The 24,163-nt window shown below is 38.7% G+C and overlaps 1 protein-coding gene across 2 annotated transcripts in view; it reads right to left on the bottom strand.

Moving 5' to 3' along the window:
* DSCAM (DS cell adhesion molecule) overlaps positions 1-24,163 on the bottom strand; it is a 746,447-nt gene that overhangs the window by 260,111 nt on the left and 462,173 nt on the right. For both annotated transcript variants that reach the window (XM_074389246.1, XM_074389247.1), the window contains exons 7-9: positions 21,772-22,068; positions 20,769-21,044; positions 5,214-5,492 (exon numbers count right to left, since the gene is read on the bottom strand). In XM_074389246.1, the coding sequence (XP_074245347.1) occupies positions 5,214-5,492; positions 20,769-21,044; positions 21,772-22,068 (852 nt within the window). The remainder of the gene's footprint in view (positions 1-5,213; positions 5,493-20,768; positions 21,045-21,771; positions 22,069-24,163) is intronic.

The following is a 24,163-nucleotide window of genomic DNA, read 5'->3' as shown; positions in this document are numbered from 1 at the left end:
GAAATCATCAATTCACTGTCGTAAGTGCTATGAGATGTGGCTCTTGTTGGCTTATACATAACAGCTAAGAGATTTTTGCTTTTGAGGTTTTGCTTTTGTTTTCTTACATTTTCCTCATGACAACAGCTAATTTATTTCAGATCAAGTATTTACAAATCTTCCAGTGACCCAGGCTACCAAACAATGTGCTAAGTTTTACAACGAACCTATATGAAAAGGAGAGAAGAGTTTGGGCCTTGCCCTGGATCAAGCTTTAACTTGAGGGAATGTTGTGACTATTTTTTTTTTTTTTATCTACACCACTTAAACATTCTCCATATTAGCAACGAGGCTGTTTCACTTTACCATTTGTATGTTCACTGGAGTGACATTTTTCACTTCCTTCAAGAACTTTTCCTTTGTGTTTATAATTTGGCTAACCATTTGGCATAAGCAGCCCAGCTTTCAGCCTGTCTTGGCTTTCACCATGCCTTCCTCACTGAATGTAATTATTTCTATCTTTCGATTTAAAGTGAGAGATGTGAAATTCTTCCTTTCACTCAAACACTGGAGACCCTTGTGGGGCTATTCACCGGCCTAATTTTAATATTGTTGTGTCTCAGGAAATAGGGAAGCTGAGAAATGGAGACTAGAAAACGGTTGGGTGGTAGTGGTCAGAGCAAACACGACATTTATCAAGTGAGTTTGCCATCTCATATGGCTACTAAACAATTATAATAGTAACATTATCATAGTAACATCAGAGATTGCTGATTACCAATCCCCCTAACAGACACAATAATAATGATAATAAAAGTTTGAAGTGTTATAAGAATTACCAAAATATGACAAAGAGACACGAAGTGAGCACATACTGTTGGAAAATAATGGTTCCCATAGCCTTGCTCAATGCAAGATTGCCACAAACCTTCAATTTGTAAAAAAAAAAAAAAAAAAAAAAAAAAAAAAAAAAAATATCTGGGAAGCACAACAAAGCAAAGTGTGGTCAGGTATGCATGGTGGCTCACTCCTGTAATCTTTGGGAGTTTGGAAGGCCAAGGTGGGTGGATCACTGGAAGCCAGGAGTTCAAGACCAGCCTAGCCAACATGGTGAAACCTCATCTCTACTGAAAATACAAAAATTAGCTGGGAGTGGTGACATATGCCTGTAATCCCAGCCACTTGGGAAGCTGAGACAGGAGAGTCACTTGAACAAGGGGGCAGAAGTTGCAGTGAGCAGAGATCTGGCCATTGCACTGCAGCCTGGGCAACAGAGCGAGATTCCGTCTCAAAAAAAAGAAAAGTGCAATAAAATGAGGTGTCCCTGTGTTTATTGCATGCAGCACATTGTGGATACACTGTGCTGTTGGGGGTCTGGATTTTGTTGTCTTCCTGTTTAATGTCAAATGTTGTTCTTGCACACAATTAACTTACTAGTGGAGAAGTTTTATTTTGTGAAAAACCTTCTCAGGCTTTGTTAGGGCTGGCCTACACTACCCCTTGTTCTAGGGGTGAGATTAGCCCTATTCCTAGTATGTGGTCTTTCTGAGACAGCAGCTGAATTCCTGTATTTGGCTAGTTAGAACTCCAGCATTCCCAAGCAATGTGTGACTTCTGCTAGCATTCTGCACGTGTTAAACAGTATTCAGCTGAAATGGCAAAAGGAGCCCTGTACACATTTCTAGAAATCTTTCTTTGAACATCTCTCAAATCTCCAGTAGTTTGTCCTTTAATACCTCAGTAATCATCTCAGTATTTTAAAATTTCTCTCTCTGTTTTCTCTACCTGCCAAGATCACTGTGATTTACTTGGGCTCTAGAGCACTCTCTGTCATGTGCAGAAAGTACCCCAAGCACATATCTGTGCTGAATTTGGAGTTCACTTCATGTACTTCTTTTTGTGCCTGAAAGCAGTTCTTTATACATATTAGTTCCATTTTATAGTTGGTTTGTAGTAGGAAGATAAATGTGTCACCTATTACTCTGTGATGGTTCTATTAGATAATTTTTGTTTTCCCACTTCTTTGACCCAAAACATCCACCCTTCTATAATTTTCAATCATTTCTGTAGGTGCTCCCTACTGGAGCTTCATAGCATGGTTCTTATTATACTACTTTGAACATACTACTGCACTGGTACAAAGAATTTTGCATTCACTAACTCAAGGACTTTGATCCTGTAATAACCTCCTCTTCATGTTGCCAAACATTTTTTCCTCTCTACTGGCTCATTCTCATAAGCAGATAAGTGTGCTGTAAAGTATCCAGTCTTAAAAATAATACCTGCCCTTGTCCCATGTTCGTTTCCAACTTTGTCTCCATTTCACTGCTTCCTATGATAGCACAATTCCTAAAAATATAATAGTTGTGTTTTCTGAGTTCCTGCACATTCACCTTCTTTCTTTTCTGAAGCTCATCTAATCAGGCCCTCGCTGCAGTGACACCAGGTCATAAACATTATCCATCTTCCTAAACCAGTGACCAATGCTTGGTTTTCCTCTTTTTCTACTTTCAGCAGGATTCGATACTCTTTATCACCCCTCTTTCTCAATTTATTTCCAATTTTGCTTCTAGAGTGCTACAGTCCACTGGATTGTCTCCTGATTTACATGCTGCTCCTTCTCCCTCTTTGTCTCATCTGCTGATTCCCTCTCCTCTTATTCTGGTACCTTAAATGTTGGTGTGCCCTAGTGACTGCTGGGGCAGTCACTTCTCCCATGTCATTGACCACTCTTCCCCTTGTCAAAACTGTTCTTCTCATTTCTTCTCTGCTTCTGCTGGAGACACTTTCATTCACCTTGTTATTAGGCAAAGTATGATTTCACTAAGGGTTCCTCTTTATCTCATGTGCAACATTCACTCCATAAGCATGTTTTATTTGCTTTACCACCAAAATAGATTGTGAATTCCACTGCTTCTCATGACCTTAACATTACCACCTTCATCCAAGGCATTTTTATTTTGCCTGAATTTCTGAGATAGCCAGTTAACTACTCTTCTTGCTTTCTAGCCCAGTTCATTCTTCAGACAGCTACTGGTGTTATATCTAAAAAGATAAATCAGGCTATGGTACTGCAGTGGTTAAAGTCAACAGTTCCAAGTCTTTACATTTTAGGAAAAAATAATCCATACTTCTAAAATGGTTGCATTTTCTAATTACTCAGGGGGCTGGGACTGAGACGTGGCTGCATATTAGAGCAAACTTGTGGATTTCACAAATTATTGATGCCTGGGTCCCACCTCTAAAGATGGTTATTTAATTAGTAGGAACTTCAGCCTGAACATCAGGACCTTTTTAGAGCTCCCTTTGCAATCTGAATGTATAACAAAGTTTGAGAACTAATAACTAGTGATTTTTGGGGGGAGAAGGAAGAAAGAACAATTCCCCAGATAGCTGGAAAATGGATTTATCCCCCAAAGATTATGATTTAACTGGTGTAGGTTGGGACCAAAAAATGCATCTGTGTTTTCTGAAACCTCTCAGGAGATTCTACAGAAGCATCTGCATTGAGAGCCTCAGCCCTACATCACCTTGTCCTGCCTGTTCCTCCAATCATACTGACCTGTTTGTGAAGCACATTTTCTTCCTCTAGGCTGCACTATCTCACTGGTGATTTAATATTAATTTCACTAAAGCTTATTTAACATATTTGAAGAACAATCACATGGAGACATTAATCATATTATGATCAGCTACGTTATTCCAAATAGCTAGGCTCAGTTTCAGCTCATCTGACCTTTGCCTTGGTTAAAAACTTGTGGTTGCCTTTTCTGCAAGGGCAAGTGTTACAAAAAAGCATCCAAGTACATTTTTATCTGACATTTCAGATTCCTGACCTGGATCTTTCAGAGCAGATTACATAGAAAGCAGGCTGATGTACTACTTTGCCCTTCACAACCATGGTAAGAGTCAACTCTGTTTATAAGAAAATGCTTGGGAAACAGATACTAGGTTGCCCCCCTGTTTTATTTATCTGTCAACATTTGGGAAATAAATCAAGTATCTCAATTCTTCCACTCTAAAGTGCAAGGCAGAAATGAGAAAAATGTCATGAGGATGTTTAGTTTGTGTCTAACCGAATATATATTTTCCAAATTATTCACTTGGGGATTTTTTCTTTCTGAAATACAAAGTTAGTTTCCTCCTATGACTGCTAAGTCTGTGTCACTTCCTTTCACTGGCAAGTAGATTAAAAAAATGCATTTCTTCCCAGTCAAAAAGGAAGAAGAGGTATCAAGGAGACAAGGATTAAGGACTGAAGGAAGACATGAGAGCCTCCTGCTCAAGAAAGAGCCATCTCCACTACCCGAAAAATTACAGAAACCCTTCCCCTCCTAAAATCTTCTCTGAGACCACAATTTGGGGAATTTTCAAATGCAAATAATCACATCAATATAAATCTTTAACTTCATACAGTTACTTTTGCAATGTTGATGGATATTGTAATGGTAGATTAATGTACACTACTCTCGGAGAATCATAAAAATCACAGAATATCTGTGTTTGATAGACATCAGAGAACACTAGCAGCTGATTTCATAGATAAAGAGTGTGAGCCTTAATGGGAATTTGGTGACTGGAATACAAGTTCAAAATGAGACTGATGCTTACATTTTAGATGCAGTGAGATTACTGCCAATGCTTTCTGCGAGTTAGCCTACCCTATTTTAATTTTTTGAATAAATACTCCCATACTCTGCTTCATTTAAAAATGTTGCTATGGCTTTCCAAAATAATGATAGATTTAATGCTAAATAGAATAGATAGGCAAAGAAAACCACATTTCTAAAACTAAAACAAACGTTATGAAAAGAGATTTTATGGCTCTTTAGAAAAACTTTGATACATAGCTTTGACACATATTTTTTAAAAAGCCATTTATTGAAATAAGCAATATTATAAAAAGTACTATATGAATTCAATAAAGCAAAAGCTCCTGGACTTTAGTCCTCAAGGCTTACTGGGTTAGCATACAGAAGCCTCATTTCAGGAATTAAATCTTACAGCTCCCACCTTCTTAGCTGTTAATTATTTAAAACATATTTTAGGTAAATAAAACGTTACCTTGGAGTTTAGGGGAATTCATGGTTAGGTTCTAGAGTTGTATTTTTTTTAGTGGGATAGGACTAAATTTCTAAGTTCTAGTTATTTTCATAGTAGTTCAAGCCCCATCATCTTAAAACATTGTTAAATCAACTCTATAGCTGCCACATGGCTCATGTTCCTCTGCTCACCTCTCACAATCAGCTGGCTTTGGTGCTCCACAGCGGCAGCCTCATTTCGGGCTATGCAGGTGTAATTCCCATTGTGCATCAGGGAGAGATTGGAAATCCTCAAGGAGCTTGTGAAGTCGATGTTGTCAATGGTCACCCCAAGGCTCCCAGGGATTGGCCGGCCGTCCTTCTGCCAGGTGATCGTGATGGGTAGGTCCCCTGAGACCACAACACATGGGATGAAGACCCGCTGCCCAATGGAGAATCTTGGGAACTCGAAGGGTTGTATGAAAGGTGGAACTGAAAGAAAAAAGAAAGTAACAGAGGAAAGATAATAACAAACCGTGCTTATTTTACATTTGCTTTTCCTTTAACCCTGTACATGACACTGAAAGAGCAATAGAGACGATCATAGATACAGCACAGAAATTCAGGAACAGTAGCAAATTTGAAATTATGCTTCTATTATGTGAATTTTCTCATCATTTTAAGTAAAAAGCATGGTTCAATTTGTACTTCAGCAAGTTACTAAAACTAATTTTGTTCAACAAACTTTTTAAATTTAGTAACTATTTTTGAATGAAAACATTTCAGACTGTATCCTGTAGTGTCAACAGTGTGAAAGAGGGATTTAGGCTTGGTTTTCCTTCAAAGCTTTTTAAAATGATGTATACAAGAGGCGGCTTCTTTCCTTCTTTGCTACTATGGCACTACAATTACTGTTGCCCCTTCTAATTGTTCCATGCCTTGTAAATAGGCATATTCTAAATCCACTGAAGAAGCAGAGACTCCAATTTTGGCTGGATATAGTGGCTCACAGCTGTAATCCCAGCAATTTGGGAGGCCAAGGTGGGAGGATCACTTGAGGCCAGGAGTTTAAGACCTGCCTAAGCATAAGCAAATTAATGAGACCCCTACCTCTATCATTTTTTTTTAAGTTAGCCAGGTACGGTGGTGTGCACCTCTGGTCCCTGCTACTGAGGAGGTCAAGGTGGGAAGATCCCTTGAGCCCAGGAGTTCGAGGCTGAAGTGCGTTATGATGGCACCAACGCACTCCAACCTGGGTGACAGAGTAAGACCCTGTCTCTAAAAAAATAAAAATAAATAAAAGTAAAATAAATATTCCAATTTTATTGTAGTTCTTTATGTCCAATAACAACCATTAACTATAAATACTTATTTCATATTAGAATAACTACATCTTTGCTTTGCCTCTCTTAGTCTTCCACATTTTATGTGTGTAATTTTTCATTATGAACTGGTCCATGGCAAGTTACTGGAGTTGTTGATGGGTTGCTAAGGAAGTCCAGTTATAGTCTTCAGCCTGGCCCACCATGGGCATTGCAAGCAGACTCAGCCTGGAGAGCTCTTTCCTGATTCAGTTTCTCTGAGTGATGCCTGTGTGTCCATCTCGCCCCAGAAACACTCTTCCTCAGTGTCCTCTTAGATAATTTCATAGGATATCAGCATCCTGAAATAGTACAAATGGAGTCAGAGGAACCGCATTTGAATCCTACCTGGTCACGTGTTAGTTACAGATCATGAGCAGGTGTAATTACAAGGTAACGTGCTCTTTCATCAGCCTTACGGATTAGTTATTTATCACCTTACTTTGCAGCTGAGAAAAGTGATACTCAAAGATGTTACCTGGCCCTTTTGGTCTTAGAACTGGCTAACTGTTCTAGGAGGCCTTAAAGCATGTCAATATGGCTAATATCAGAGCCTGCAGTGTAAGCCTTTTTGTGTGTTTTCCATGTATTCATTTAAAGAAAAAATGTATACTTTTACGCAGGAGCTTGGAAATGACTAAGAGTACAAATTAAGATGAGTAATCATTTGATAATCTAATATAAACCAATTATTATATTAGGGGTTGTTCCTAATGAAGTTATTAAACATGTCTGCAGTTTATTCATCAATTGCAAGTCCACTTCAACTATCAGCTTCAGGGAAAGGTAAGGGATCCGGCTGAGAAATGTTAATAGAAAACCATTCATTTATTTATTTGTTCATTCAATCAAGTCATGTTTATTGAGCATGTGGGATGTGTGTGGTGGCACTGAATGTGCTGGGCACACAGCAATACGGATAACCCATCAGCCTCTGCCAGCACAGCTTTCATGCATAGGCAGCAGACAGCAAGGAAGAACAGCCATGGTGCCTCTCTCATGTGATCACTATGACTGTTGTCTGCTTTCAAAAGCAGTTGAGAGTTAGAACTCAGAACTGCAAATACAGCCAGCGTTAGAAGAACTAGGTAGCTCAAGTTAGCTCTTACCAGGACAATTAATTTTTTTTAAATGGTCAAAGGTACTGACGAGCACACTCAATGTCAAAACTGCTGTGGATTCTCCATGTAAAGTTAGAGCTTTGGGACTGAAATGAGCTGATCTGATGCTAACAGAAAAAGGTCTCAGGATGAGATTCTACCTGGTGCTGGTTGAGAGAATTGGTTCAGATTAAAGTGTGAATGTTCTCAGTTGGAATGTGCTGGAGAAAATATCAAAAAGTTGCTTATATTTCTTTAAGTCTTGCCCCCAGGTGGCATCAATGTTCACTATATATGTAAATATTATTAATACTAAATTGCCATGCTTCATTAAAGAAAATAATTACATTTCCTCCCCTCTGATTCCTTGGACACAAAAATCTGGTTGTCAGTATACTCAGACAAAGCCTGGCTTGGTGCTTTGCCATCTGAATTATAGATAATTTTTCTAAGATAAGAACTTTGGAGCCAGACTAGTTTGGTTTAAGTTCAGCTACGCTACTTACTATAGTTACTTAACCCCACTCAGGGTCTCAGTTTCCTTATCTATAAAATACGGTGCTGCCTTGAGTTCTGAATAAGTTAACACAGCAATTAACAAACTTAGTCATGCATCTGAGTCAGTTTCTTAGCATTTGTTCTATTTCACAAGCCTTTAAGATGAGGAAAAACAAATAAGTTGAAAGATTACTGAGCCAATTATCTCTATCAGTTACAACAGGGAGAAGGAATACATAAGGACTTACTTTCCATTCTCCAAGTCAAGAAAGAAAGGTAAGACATAGCATATTTTTTAACCTAGCTATTTAATAATAAGGCTGGGCATGGTGGCTCACACCTGTAATCCCAGCACTTTGGGAGGCCAAGGCAGAAGGATCACCTGAGGTCAGGAGTTCGTGAGCGGCCTGGCCAAAATGGCGAAACCACATCTCTACTAAAAATACAAAAAAATTAGCCAGGCTTGGTGGCAAGCACCTGTAGTCCCAGCTGAAGGAGGCTGAAGCAGAAGAATTGCTTGAACCCGGGAGGCAGAGTTTGCAGTGACCTGAGGTCATGCCACTGCGCTCCAGCATGGGTGACACAGCAAGATTCTGTCTCAAAAAAAGAAAGAAAAGAAAACAATATACAGTGTAGGTTGTAAATAATTGTGAAGTATTAGAATGTCCCTTTAGAACATAAGAGAGTTATAGGACACAGGAAATGCATGCGCATACAATTTTTCAAGAACAGAGGTAGGAAGTAGCTATAGAAGAATCAGCATTAAAACCAAAACCAAAACCCTATGTTTTCCATAATTCCAAAATATTTGTAATTTATCTATTTATGGTATTTAAATAAATATAAATAAATAAATTTATTTAAATAAATATAAATTCTTTAAATAAAATTTAAAGAATATTTTAATTGTTACTTTAGTGCAAAGCAACAGGGCTGAAAATCAGGAATCACACTTCCAAAGCACTGAAAAACCAGTGTCAGAAAGCTAATGCAGTAAATCTCACACACATCACTCCGAGGATTATCCTTTGCTTTGAACATCTTATTTTAAATCATTATAATACTCCCAGTTATCTCATTTCTTGGCCAAAATCAGATTCTGGGATTTCAGGCATATTGAAGAGGGCTTAGTAAGAAACCACAGTTGGCAAGCAAAGGAAGCAGGATGAGAAACTAAAAGTCAACTATAAAGAACAGACACAAAAATGCAACACACGCAGGAGCCGGATGAATGTTGTTTGGGAGCACCTTGGCCTTCGTAGTCGGCTTTTTTTGTAATTTAATACAAAATTATAATATGTAATTAGAATTCTGAATTATAAGTCATGGCTAACATATGACATAAAAAAGATACATTTAAAATATTTTAAAACATATCTACAAGAGAAAAAGCCTTTTCAAAATGGTTAAAATAAAAACCAAAGAAAAGTTTAGTGAGAGGGAATAGCCCTTTACCTAGAAGAATGTCCAAATTAAGTTTGCTATGTGTTTTTTTGCTTGCCACGTTTTGTAAGGACACAGTACGTCAGTATGCGCATTACATGATTGTTAATGTAAATTAAATCACAGGACCTATTTGTCAACCACGTCAATTCTTTCTTCCCTGCTTAAGTTGCCTTGCTTGCATCAGCTGTGAATTGCGACTCTGCTGCATACAAATGTTTAAAAATTTTTAAAGTGTCGAAAGTCTTATATTTTACATTCCTAAGACATAAAATCGATGGCATAAAGTAACCCCAGTGATTAGAAAACTCTTCTCATGATTTTGGGAAAGCTGAGCCTCCTGTTTGAGACACACTAATTACTTTACCTGATTCATGCTATCTCCTAAATAAGGTAAATTCTCTGAATCTTGTTGACGGTTAAAGGTTGTTTACCATAGGAGCAGAAATCCTGAATATGGCATGCCCCATTTTTGACATACCCTTTCTATAAGAAATATGTAAATATCTGATAAAGGTCATTTATTACCAGGTTTGTGTATTTCGCTCTATTTAATGGCAGGGTCCTTTTTCTAGGCAGCCCAGAGCCATTGAATACTGCCAAATGTCAATTTTGACTCTTATTCTCTCTAAACCCTTAACAAGAATATTAGATTAGACTAATATATTTCTGTGCCTTGTCTCTTAAAAATTAATTGTATAGTCTTCTTCACGGGGGGAAATATTTTGATTTCTCCTAGAGAAGAGGAGTATGCTATGTTGATAAAATCATGGCGGGGCCGGGGGGTTGCTCATCAATTTGGGTGATTAGCAGTGTTATCTTGATCCAGTATCTTTAACTCTGTGATTCTATCTCTTCATGTGTAACAAGGTGATAATGAAACTCAGTTCATTAACAGCTTGCATTGAAATGGACAGAAAGTAGCTCTTCCATACAGCCAAAGAGCTGTTCACTGTCCATTTTAGTGTAAGCTATGAATCCAAAATGATGAGGCTGTGAGTTTGTGGGATTTTTCTAGTTCAGGGTATGCCTTCATGATCTCCTCACCCATGAGACTGGTTATGTGGGCAATTCTGTTACTTTACAACATCGTTTAGCTTTCCTAAATTTTAGATTACTTACCCAATCTGATATAAGTCTCCACAATGTACATACAACACAAGTAAATAGTATCTCTACTCTTGTTGTTCAAAACTATTGTATGGAATTTATCATGTTTATGACTCAAGCAAGTATAGTGATTTATGAACATGTCCATTTTCTTAAGTCGAGTGACCAAGGAGGGTAGGAGATGTATCAAGTTTATCTTTTTTATTTCTCACAACTAGTGGGATAAATAGTGCCTTTTCTTTTTGTTTGTTTGTTTTTAAATTTTTCCAGATAAAGTTTTTGCTCTTCTCGCCCAGGCTGGAGTGCAGAGGTGTGATCTCAACTCTGTACTCCACCTCCGGGTTCAAGCAATTCGCCTGCCTCAGCCTTCCAAGTAGCTGGGATTACAGGTGTAATCCCATGCCCAACTAACTTTTTTTTGGTATTTTTAGTGAAGATAGGGGTTTCACTATGTTGGCCAAACTGGTTTCAAACTCCTGACCTCAGGTGATCCACCCACCTGGGCCTCCCAAAATGCTGGGATTACAGGCATGAGCCACCACTCCTGGCCAACTTGTTCATTTTGACTGAATAATGTTTTTCAGAAAAAACAACTTTCAGAGGCAATGGTGAACATATGTTTACACTTAACTTCAGACAATCCTGAACTTATTAAGAATGACTTAGAAAAGAGGATCAGGCAGACACTTCCAGGACTTAATAATGACCACATGGGAGGGACAAGAGTGAATCTCCTCTTCATAGTCTCATTAGCCAAGGGGCTCAGGATTTCTCACTACAGTGCCAACTCTCCCCTCTGCTGGCAGGGCCAGTTGGGGACCTCAAATCAGCATCTGGCCTTGCTTATTCAGATATGACCCTCTTGTCAACTCTGAGTTGTGATGTGAGTTTTTCTCTCAGAGATCAGTGACTTCCAACCAGCAGCAGCCAGACCTGCATCTAGCTCACCGTGATTTAGGCTGCTGGTCCTGGGACCTGCACCTGCTTTAGGAGGAAGATGAGGCCAAGATGCAGACATATGATGAGGGAGTAATAAGAATATTGCTGGAGCTGGTGGGTGCTAAAAGAAACCAGAGGCTGCACAGGTCACATCAACTTAGATTCCATTAGTTTTCCTTCTTAGCCTCTCACTCCAAGCTCCCTGTGGGGTTCAGTATGAACTGATATTAACTGACATTGACCTAGGAGGTAAAGGGAAGAGTGAGCCAGCAGGGAATTCTTTGGCTCTGCCTTCTGGGTGGGAAGGGCAGAGAAGGACAAGGTATTGTCCTTGCAGTATGGTGGAGATGACTTTTAGGATCTTTCTTTAAGGTTTCCTTAAAGAGCTGTGTCTTGGGCATATTTGTAACAGCCCAAATCATACAAAACTGAAAAATGTTTCAAGTATCTATTTTTCTATAGACATAGATATGAAATGTCACAGTGAACATGGAAGTGTAGAAATCTCTTCAACATACTGATTTTATATTCTTTCCAAATGTACCCAGTAATGGGATTGCTACATAATATGGTGGTTCTGTTTTTAATGTTTTGAGGAACTGCCAAACTGTTTTCCATAGTGAGTATAATAACTTGCATTCCCACCAATACAGTACAAAGCTTCTCTTTTTTCCACATGTTCACTGTGGCACTGTTTACAATAGCCAAGATATGGAATCAGGTGCCTAAGTGGTCACCAGAAGATGAATGGATTAAAAAATATGTGGTATACATACACAATGATTACCAAAAGAAGAGACAAGGTAAAATAAGACAAAATAAAGACCTTCAGCCTTAAGGCTATTCAGCCTTAAGAAAGAGTGAACTGTAGTCATTTGCAACAATATGGATGAAACTGGAGGACATTATATTAAGTGAAATAAGTCAAGCACATAAAGGCAAATACCACATCATCTCACTCATATGTGCAATCTAAAAAGGGTGATCTTATAGAAAGGAGAATGGTGGTTCCCAAGGGCTGGAGTCATTGGGGAGATGTGTCAAAGAACACAAAGTTTCAGGAGGAAAATGTCCAAGAGATCTATTGTACAACATGGTGACTATAGTTAATAATCAATTGTATGCTTGAAAAGTGCTGCCAGTGAATGTAAAGCGTTCTCACCACAAACATGATAACTGTGTGAGACCACGTATATGTTAATCAGATTTAGTCATTCCACAATGGATATATATTTCAAAACATTATACTGTACACAGTAAATACATATCATTTTATTTAAAATGTAAAAAATCATATATATTTAAAATCAATATATAATATATGCAATATATGAAATATATTTATTGTATGCATATATTTATATATAATAAATATGTATTGTACATATATAGGTAGAGAGCATTCTTTGCTATTGAAACCAGTCTTACCTATATTCTTTTTTCTCTTTAATTAGGATAAAGTAATTTGAGATATTGCTTATAAAACACTTTATAAAATGCTATATATTTTGAAGAAAGGTACCTGCTTCAATTTCTAGAATAGAGGAATTTTAATTCATTCTATCTCCAGGACAAACCTGTATAAAGGAAAGTACAGAGGCTGAGTTCTGTGCTCAATTTTCTTATCCTACTTCTCTTCTACAGACACTTGAGAGCAAAAATCCCCAGGTTAGCTGAATAAATGCATCCATTTAAGTACTTTTAAGCATGAGTGCTTTCTTGCATCATTTAAAAAGGGAGGACGGTGAAAGTTCCCACTTCGAAATAATAAATTAACATAAAAGATTTAAACATTTAATATATCACCTTTCTATTTTTTCCCAGGTCTATATTTCTTATTATTTATAATAGAAGCTCTGCTTCTATTCTCAACTAGTTGTTGAAAAATAAATACTGCACAAAAAAGTTGTGGATGACTGCAACGTATGGCCACACACAAAAGACCCCAGCAAACTGGATCCTAAGTTAACCATTGCTCAATTTCAGTGAGGAACTAAAATAGAAAAGTCACCTCCAAATGCTGTCATTTCCATAAACAATACTGTAAACGACTCTAGTATCTAGAGCGATAGCGAGAAAGTGGAAGAAGGTGACAGATAAAGAATGAAAGACACTTCCTTGTAGACAGAGTTGGGCTTGGAATTCGGTGGAAGTTGACAGTGCCCTGGTTGGAACAGCAAATGAGCAAATGTCTGAAATCGGGAGTGGGGACACTGCCAAGGGTGCTTCTGTGCACAAAGCTGTCCCTCCACCCAGGCCAGATGACATTTGTTGTCAGCCCCTGAAGAATGATGTCATTAGAAGCCGGCCTCCCCAGCCACTCGCTCTCCTCCCGTAGAAGGCGAGCAGACAAACTTGCAGCACTATTTTTAACTCAGCGTTCATTTCCCCACTTGCACCAACAGCGATACAGCAAGACGTTAAGGTGACAGATGAGACATAGCATAGGACAAAAAGCTGCAGTGGAAGCAGGATTTTAACGTCAAAATGCGCAGAATGGTGTCCCTGTTGGGCTACAGTATCCAAAGTACCACCAACACAGGAGCTGGAAACCCTGGCAGTGACATCTCATTCTCCCTTCAGTCCGAAGGAGGACATGGTAAAAACAAAAGTGGTAAATTAAAATGGGAAATCGTCACAAATACGGAAAAGAAACGAAGCATGTAAAAGCGAATGTTTCTGGTTGTTCTCTGCATTCCTAGCATGGCCGTTTCATCTCCTTATTGGCAAACATTAACTTCTAAAAAATCCTCATAAAATATAACTCAGAGCTTGGTGATTCTTAAAACATTTATTTACCTGTAGTTTTAACTATCTTTCTCTACAAATTTTAGTCTGTGGTTTTTTTTTTTTTTTAATCTACATGGTCTGAAGGCAGAATGGTGACCCACAGGCACTTTAGACCAACCCTGCCATGCTAAGGCTTTCACCAAGCTGCTGAGATGCCACCTCACTCATCTCACCCTCTCCACCACCCAAGCAAGACCTTCTGGAGTCATCGCTCATTCCGACCTGCCCTCTTTCACCAAATCCTTTCCTTTTTCTCTCTCCAATTTAACAAATTCTCTCTCTCTTAAAATAGCCCCTCAATATCTTTTGCCCTATATTTTAACACATTATCTTTCTTGACTTTTTAAATAGCTTCATTCCTGGGTTCTTTGTAGTCATTTCTCCCCACTCCTACCCTGGCTTTCCACTGCAATACAAATTATTCTCCTGAGAGTCACCATGGGATTGTGTTGGAATCGAAGCATCTGAGTCTGAGTCTTGAATGCATTACTGCATGACTGCACAGTCTCATCTCCTATTGTCTCTCTGCTTGCGCTGTGTCTACATTACAGACTCACTGTGAGTTTTAAGGTGACACAGATGAAAGTGTTCTGTAAACTATAAAGTTTTATATAAATACAAATAGAAGGTGACATTTTTTATCCAGCAGCCAATTAACTTTCGTGGTGGCGTTGATCCCCAGCAATTAGAACACTCAATTAGGCACTGTTTAAGCTCAATGTGGCACCTCAAGTGGGAAAGACAAAGCTTGAAAATGTGTTAAATACAAAACTTCTTGTTAAATTGAAACGAAGTAAAAGAAGGGAGTCTCACTTTTACTTCTGCCTGTATGTTTGAAGGCAGCAAACTTGCATTTCTGGATAGTTACATGCATTTCAGAACTGCTTAAGCCTCAACCACCATCAATAATAAGCATATTATTTATATCAATCTTTGAAATTAAAAAACAGTTATTCCAGGCATATGCCAAAGATAAGCAGAAGGGTTCTGACTATTACCAAAAAAAGACATGATGAAGAAATAGTATTGTTTCCAAATATCATCTAAACCTATATGCACACACTTTCTGCTATACCCAGTATTTTTTTTTTAAACCAAACCTCCTGGAGATAAGATAACAATAATTTGGTTTCACTGTTGACAGTGTTATTGCTGGGATCAACTGGGCCACTTTCACTTCCCAAGGAAGCCAATTTCTGAGGCTTCAGGTTTGCTCTTCCAAAATTAGCTGGGTGAAATATTCACTGTGTGATCTCCAAGGAAAGGTAGTGGAGCTGCATTTATATGAACAAAATAAGAAAGTCTCTTTCAATTTAAATCCACAGGAAAAGCCAAAATTCTAAGTCTTTTTCTAAAATTTGCTGATTTATTATCTCCCCCCCCCGCAATACCCTATAATTGAAAGTAGTAAAGGTTGTTAATTTTTAAAAATCCTTGATGAACCACGATCCCAACCACTGGAGTGTAATTTAATTAATATATTAACATTTCATTTAAAAACATTTTATTGATTGATTGATTGAGACAGAGTCCTGCCCTGTCACCCAGGCTGGAGTGCAGTGGTGCTATATTGGCTCACTGCAACCTCTGCCTCCTGGGTTCAAGCCATTCTCCCTCCTCAGCCAACTGAGTAGCTAGGATTACAGATGTGTGCCACCATGCCTGGCTAATTTTTGTATTTTTAGTAGAGACTGGGTTTTGCCATATTAGCCAGGTTGATCTCAAACTCCTGGCCTCAAGTGATCTTCCTGCCTCAGTTTACCAAAGTGTTGAGATTAAAATATTTTAAAATGTAAATTTAAATGTTCAGAAGTCAATTAGTTTTAGACTTTCTAAGATCTGAGTAAAGGATAAGACTGTGGATGGTGTATAATTACTACTGTGTATTGGGAATAGTTCTCTGCAGCCTCACACCCCTGGCCTCAAGCCATCCTCTTGTCTCAGTCTCCAGAGTAGCTGGAACTACAGTTGTGTACTATATCACACCCAGGCCTCCCAATAACTGGGATTACAGTTGTGCGCCTCTTCACTTGGCTGCTTAAACAGAGGTAATTTGGGTTCTTACACCTTGAAACCAATAGGGTCATAGTCAATACATGGATCTGTGCCAATCTGGGAAATCTAAAAAGGGGAAAAACTTACATTTCACACAGTCCTTGTTTGAATTTTCATCAGACTTTATCTTCAGATATTTGTGAACGGTTCTAATGTGAGCCTGACTGAGAGCTGGAGAAGTCTGTCCACATGAAGTCAAAATCTGCAGTGTGGCACACAGAGTCCCCTGAGGGTCCCATCCAGGCCGTGGTATTGAGCATCATCTATTCACTGATGTCACCAGATCCACAACCTGGATTCCTGAACTCTACTCTCTCATATCTAATTTCCTCCCGAGAGCATCCACTTATTTGTTTAGTGTATATTTCAACCTCAACACATTGATAACTAAACAATTGCCTTTCTCAAACCTTTCCACGGCAACTTCTGCTGACTCAGGAGAATGCCATTCTTCCTGCCACTCAGGCCAGAAGCCTGACTGGTCCTTGGTGTATGTATTTTTCTCACACTTTTATCCAACCACTAGGTAAACCAGTTGAATAGACCTTCAAAATAGATCTAGAATCTATCTTCTACCCACCAACTCCTCTGCTGTCCCCCTGGTCCAAGCTGCCAACATCTCTCACCTGGAATCACTTTCCATCAGGTCATTCTGCTTGCTCCCTTTCCCCACATAGACCATTCTTAGCACTGGAATCAGATGCATCCTTATTCTTCTTTTTTAAAGATGGGGTCTCATTATGTTGCCCATGCTGAAGTGCAGTGGTTATTCACAGGTGGAAATACAGTGCACCACAATCTCAAACTACTGGACTCAAAGTATTCTCCTATCTCAGCCTCTGGAGCAGCTGAACTACAAGCTTGTCCCACCATGCCTGGCTAAAACCTTTTAAAACCTCAGTCTGACCATGTGACTTTTCTATTTAAAGTCATCCAATAAAGCCCCCATCTCAGAAAACCCCATGTCCTGAAAACCCAAGTCCTGATCTAGTAAGTCATCCATGAAAAGGCTCTGCTTCTTTTGACCCAAGGCCTCTTAGTTTTTTTCTCATTCACTTGGTCCCTGCCACACCAGCCTCTCTATTATTCCTCGAACTTGCCAGGCATACTCTAGATACTGTGGCTCTATCTTTTCCCTTTGCTTAGGAAGTTCCTCCCCCAAATAGCCATGAGCTGTCTTGAACCCCTCCACCTCTTTGCTTAGAATCTCACATTTTTAAGGCAGCCTTTCCTGGCCGCTCTGATAAATTTTGCAAGCCCCAAATCCCAACAACTGCTATTTCTCTCCAGACAATTGCAATGAAATAACATATAGAATAATACTTTCCTTCTTTTGTTTGCGAGTACTTACGAAAGAGATGACAAATTTTATACTGTATGATAGGTGTTCAGAAGAAAAGAAGCTCCTGAAGACAAAATTATTCGGTTGAATTATTTTCTAAAATCATAGATATATTGTTTACAAGAGACAATAAATTATTCTTTTGGGCACAAGCTAGTTTGAGCTGGTTTCTGTCACTTCAAAAGGATCAAGATGAATATACTGATGTATATTGGTCTGGCAAATTTAAAGAATAAAAGTTAATGATTCAAATGGCCTTTGTTTAAATTAATGTCTCCTAAAAATTACATTAAAATATTATACCTATTTATCCAATGGTCATACTTTTGGAAATTTCTCTTGAAAAAAAAAATCTTAAAATCAGACAAAGGCCAGTGCATAAAGCAGCTCATTTGATGCATCATTTGTAATGGTCAAACATTAGAAATAAAGTACATTTTTAGCACCATATTAGATATTTTCAAAATGTACCTCACAGACCTCTAGGGATCCCTGAGACCATTTTAGGTGATTTGTAAGAAGAAAATCGTTTTCCTGACAATGCTAAGACACTGTTTGCCTTTCTCACGTGTTGATATTTGCACTGTTGGAGCAAAAGCGATGGTGGGTGAGACTGTTGGGCCTTAGCACGAATCCCAGCAGTGGCAGTAACACGACGGGTCCTCACTGTACTGTTTACCAATGCATACTCCAAGTTTGTTCTTAAAAAATACCAGATTCATTCGCAGACACTTGATGAAGCAACAAAAATCACAGTTTTATTACATCTTTTCCCTGAAGCTCATGTTACTTTTAATGTTCTATGCCCTGTGTAATAAAATGGGAAGAAGGCACAGTGTTTCCTCTGCCTCCTGAGCAGCACAGCTGTCTTCAAGCAGAGGATGCCTATGTTTGCTTGAGTTGCAAGTTCAGCCAGCTGCTTTTCTTTTCATGAAATTCCATTTCTTTCTTAAAAGAATGGCTACCTAAAAATGATGGTTATGCAGCCTTTTCTATTTGTCAGACAATTTCTTAGAGAGAAAGAAACCTATCCCTCCTATGATTACAATTGATGGTGTTTATTATAAATAATAAAATTCAAAGTTTCAAGAAAAAATTGAATTTTAGAAAACTTGTATTCATCACCATGAACTTGACAGTTTACCAATACCTGAAGACTTTCTGATGAGATCATGGTAATGTTAGTTTTGATATTTTAATATTATATAACAAATTGTGTCAACATTTGGAAGATCTGCATAGCACAGTGAACCAATCATTTCCAAATGATCAACTTTTTCTGTTACAAAATAATGTGTGGGTAACACATTCCTTCCAAGGGTATCATAGACCAATGAATTTTAAGATGGCAGAGTACAGAAATGTGTTGATATGTCATCTGACTTTTGGAATCAACCATTAAGATACTGTCAGCTGGGTGTGGTGGCTCATGCCTGTGATCCCAGCATTTTGGGAGGCCGAGGTGGGCTGATCACGAGGTCAGGAGATCAAGACCATCCGGGCTAACATGGTGAAACCCCAACTCAATTAAAAATACAAAAAATTAGCCAGACGTGGTGGCGTGTGCCTGTAATCCCAGCTACTCAGGAGGCTGAGGCAGGAGAATTGCCTGGACCCAGGAGGCGGAGGTTGCAGTGAGCCGAGATTGCACCACTGCACTCCAGCCTGGACGACAGAACAAGACTCCATCTCAAACAAACAAACAAACAAAAAGATACTGCCATGTTTTAATTATCTACATAGTATGTATGGAGTACCATCAGGTGTTTTCTGGCTTATTCACTTGTTTTATTTATTGTTTGTCTCTCCTGACTGAGAAGAGAGTCAAAGAGGGGAAGGTCTTTGCAGAACTTCCTCATTATTGTATTTCTTGGTGCCTAGAGATGTGCCTGGCATGAAGCAGATGTTCTGTAAATGAGGATTAAAGAAATAAACACAATCAGAAAACGAACCTTTATGCAGCTATCACCAGCCTGATTTACCAAGAACATCTAGTGAGTTGAGGAAATGTTCAAGGTATGTAGTTACTAAAAATGGATTTATAATTATGTGCAGGCATATCTGACATACAATACATAATACATATTCTATAATATATAATGTAATGCAATATATGGCCCATAATAACATGTATATTATTATTTTCATGTGTGTGTGTGTTTGCAGGAGTTCTCAAAAAGGAAAACTCACAGGGTTGGTGGGAAAAGAAGGTTGGGGCAGACCACAGGAAACCTATGCAACTTTGTAACAAGAGCAACTAAAAGACAATTATTGGTGCCTGGGGAGATAGCTTGGGCAGCTCAGGCAGGTGGCTCAGTGTGGCTAGAAGCAATATCCACAGGTTGTGGAAGTAGTTTTATAAAATATTAGTTCTATTCTTAGGACCTACCTCATGTATATTCTTTACATAATTAAAACAATTTTATTTCATATTCAGCTCAGGAAACGGACTTGGAGAATAGAAGAAATGTTTTTCTAAGGGTCTGCCACTACAAAGCTGTATCCCTGGCTGAGTCTGATCACCTTACTGTTTTTTCTGGTAAGGAGATTGCAGTTGAATTGCAAGATCTCTAGAAATCATCCTGACAGGTAGATTCCATGATAGTCCATGTCATGATGTAAAGAATAATTTAATAAAGAAAATGTTCTGTGGCATCCTTTAAACATATAATTTCTATGTTGTTGCTTTCACCTGCTCATCTACTGAAGATAAGACGTTTGCTTGAAATCCTCATCCAATACAGAAAATCCCTTCCAGTTAAGTTCTGAGAGAACTTGCTTTTAGGAGGTTTTAGGAAAAGAAAATTGTCTATTTTAAAATCATCTCACAGGTAACTAAATAACCAAGCCAATGATGTGCTCCTTTCTTCAGCTGCAATGTTAACAACACATGTCCTCTGGAAAACCAAGCCAAAATTCTACCTGGAGAGAAAATTAGATCAACCATAGGTCCTGTGAAGGTTCAGTCAGTAGTCAAGAGGACATCTCAGGCTCCCTATCATTCTCCAGCCTGTACAACTGTCCTGCTCTAAATAGGCAGACCTTAGATTACCTGACACCCATTCGCTGGTCTGGGAAGTAGCTGGGCCGTGGAGTGAGTCGTGTGGGAACTGGGAGAAACAGGGCTTACCTTTCACAGTCACGTGGACGCTCTGGCTGGTGGAGAGTTGTGGTTGAACCAACACGTTGCACGTGTACTCCCCCTCGTCCACTTCCTTTTGCACATCCGAAAGTTTAAGAGTTCCATTGTTCTCAAATGCCACTTGGCGGTGGTTAAAAGGCAGCAGGTTAGAGTTCTTGTACCACTTAATGGAGTAATACGGATAGCCGATCACACGACAGTGAATGTATGTGTCCCGTCCAGCTATTGCTGTGATATTTTTCATTGGTCGAATGCTTGCAGGCCCTGGAGAGACACAGAGAAACTGTTGAAAATAATTTAAGGGTACATTTCACGTGGGGAAATGGGTACACTTTTCCTTGAGTTAAAAATGTAGATTATATTCATGGAAGCACATCTTTTTCAGTTAAACAAATATTTTTGCATGTGGTATTTTCTACAAAGAAGGTTTTTCTTTCCTTTTCTTAAATTCAAACGAGTGTTACTTTATCAGCTATTTCTATGAAAATGTTCTGAATTACAAACTAAAAGGCAATGTAATTAATGGAAAGTAACTAGTCTACGCTGGACAATCATGCACTTTTGGTGAAAACACTGGCAGCAACTGATCAATTGTTTAACTCTCTCTGTAAAATCTAGGATGATGATGGAGGTTACACCATGTTGCAGCATGAATGTGAGTTTAATACCATGTACATGAAGGTTTACCATGAATGTGGAAGAACCGAAGAGAAGGAGAAAGAAAAGGGCATGCAGAGCATGAACCAGGAAAGGAAACATCTGGTGAACAGATCTAGGGTAAAAAAGAACAAGCTGACTACAGAAACCAAAATGCCATTTCCAACATGAACCCAGTCAGTGCCATTCCTGAGTAGGAAGGAGACAGTAGGAAATGGGAAGCAGCGCTTAATCCGCTCTGGCATTCCAAGCCCCGGCTCGGTGCATGCAGAACCCTTCTTCTCCACTACAATGAGTCATGTGTGTTTTTTTGAGGAGCTGATTTGACAAGCACCTCTTACGTTTATTCGAGCCTGGTACAGGACGACTCCCGCCGAGTTGTTGGCTGTGCAGCGGTAGACTCCCCCGTCCCGGACCTGGGAGCTGGAGATGTTCAGGTAGCTGACCACGTTGCCCTCCGACGTGATCATCTGGCTGATGCGGTGACTGCCACCCTTGAGAATCGGGTCGTCGTCCAGCGTCCACGTGATCGTGGGCAAAGGTGTTCCCTTCACGTTGCACATGAGGGACACCGGCTCTGCTGGACTCACCACCTTTTCACTAAAGGCAGAAATAATTTTGGGAGTTCCATCTGCAGGAAAACAAATGATGGAAGAAAGTGGCACATACAAATAATTAAACAACTTCCAAGTACATTTATTTACTGTCTAGGAGGTAGATGTAGTAGTTGTTAAACATGACCAAAAAGGTCTGGTTTTACAGATAAAGCAAGAACTTCAATCAGAACGACAGTTCACTATTTTCAAAACAGGTAAGCACAGCATTAGCAAGATTTAATAAACTGCTTCTACATTTTCTGATTGACTTAAGAGGAATGATAACACAGCTCAGATACTCAGGTTAAACAATGACAGCTCCCAAGAAGTCCCTAATTGGAAAGCGGTGTTTCCCCACACAAAGTTATAAACAGAGGGAAAAGCCACACCTTCTTAACCCCACAAACAGTCACTTTATCTGTTCGGTTGGCACAAGAGTGATTGCAAAAAGTAATGGCAAAAACAGCAATTACTTTTGCATCAACCTAATATTTCCCTCAAGTTGTTTGCGGTTTTCTCACTACAGAATTGCTTACAGGAATAAAGGAAAGCAGCAAAAGACTGATGATCTCATCCTCATCATTTTCTCATAAGAAGTCCTCTTTTATAGCTTTAATTACTGATGGTAATTACATACAAATTTCCAGGAAGTCTCTGAGAATGGGTAGAAGCTAAATAAAGTTTCTATTAAATGCCACATGTTAAAAACCTCTAAAGATATCTTAAGTAGGGTACTTAAGCGTGTTTTAAATGTCTCTCAAAGTATCTTAAGTAGGCTGGCCATATAATTTATCATCCAACCTGGGAGACTTTTGAGATGGAAACAGATATGACTAATAATTATGCCAGAGAACAGACATGACCCAGAACTGTCGCAGGCAAACTAGGATCTTAGTTTTAGAGAAGGCTCTGTAGAGAAATTCAGTATGTTTACGTATATCAAAATTTCATATTCCATTATTTTTCTATCATGCATATGGTTTTTTCTTATTATACAGTAATAATTACAAATGCATGCTTCCTTTTTATATGCTTTTTCATTTATAAAAAGAAATATGTGCCTATTAAAGGAAATATATGAAAATCAGAAGAAAGTTACCAATAGGTCAGCCAGCCTCAGGCACACAAATCAACATTGTGACACATTTTTTCTAGGCATAAGTGGGTCATTTTGACATAATTGCAATCATATGCCACAGGATTTCTGAGTCTGGTAAGAGACCTTGCTGTAGGGGACATTTTGTGTTTTTTAAAAGAATTTTTATGATCCATTAAAGGGTTGTCCCATAATGAAAGAATTACTATTGTTTTCTTGTTTTTAATTTTTATTATAAAAACAGTATGTCTTCATTCTTGATTATCTTTCTTGTTAAAAATTGGAAAGTACAGACAAAAAGAAAGGAGGCAAGCAAAATTTAGGATAGCTTGCAATTCCATCAGGGAAAGATGACAGTTAATGGTCAGTAGTTTCAAACACCTTTGAGGAAAGTGTCACTCATTCCCCCAGAACTTTGGCCTAGCTTTTGGCTGGGGCGGCCAGTTATGTAGGGTCTTGACAGTGGTGGGGCTGTGCTGCAGCTCTTCCGTCCACCCCTCCACCCTTGATTCCCTCTCAAATTCCTGAATCTTGCTTCTTCATTACAGCTCATGTTTCAGGTGGCTGGAGAAGGCCTTGGAGTGTATTTTCTCCTAGATGTGCTCCTAAGTAGCATATTGCAGCATCCTTGGGTTGTAAGCATTTTGTCTCTTACTATCAGAGATGAAAAAGAAAACTTTAAAATATTAAAATGAAATATCTGTGCTTTTGCCTTTTATGCACTGCAGACATTACCTCATCATGTCCTGTGTTTAATTTTACAGAGAAGTTAGATGTCATCATGACTGCTATTCATTGTCCATGGTCAGTCACTAATGCTTAGGAGTACTGGAGTTATTTCATGTGTCCTTTATAATGCCATGTTTTTTGTAAAATGGGTTTAGCTGTAAATTTCTTTTCACTGGGTTTTACATTAAGCTCTGAAAACTCAAGTGTTTAGGAAAGTTTTCTTCAGTTATACTTCTTTTCTTGTAGGCAAATTTTACATACAGTGAAATATACAGATCTTAAGTGTACAGCTTAGTTTTGCTAAA

Source organism: Saimiri boliviensis, chromosome 18, assembly GCF_048565385.1.
Source record: "Saimiri boliviensis isolate mSaiBol1 chromosome 18, mSaiBol1.pri, whole genome shotgun sequence".
Classification (NCBI taxonomy): domain Eukaryota; kingdom Metazoa; phylum Chordata; class Mammalia; order Primates; family Cebidae; genus Saimiri; species Saimiri boliviensis.
Note: the sequence above shows the minus strand (reverse complement) of the source record. Positions and strands in the feature narration are given on the sequence as shown.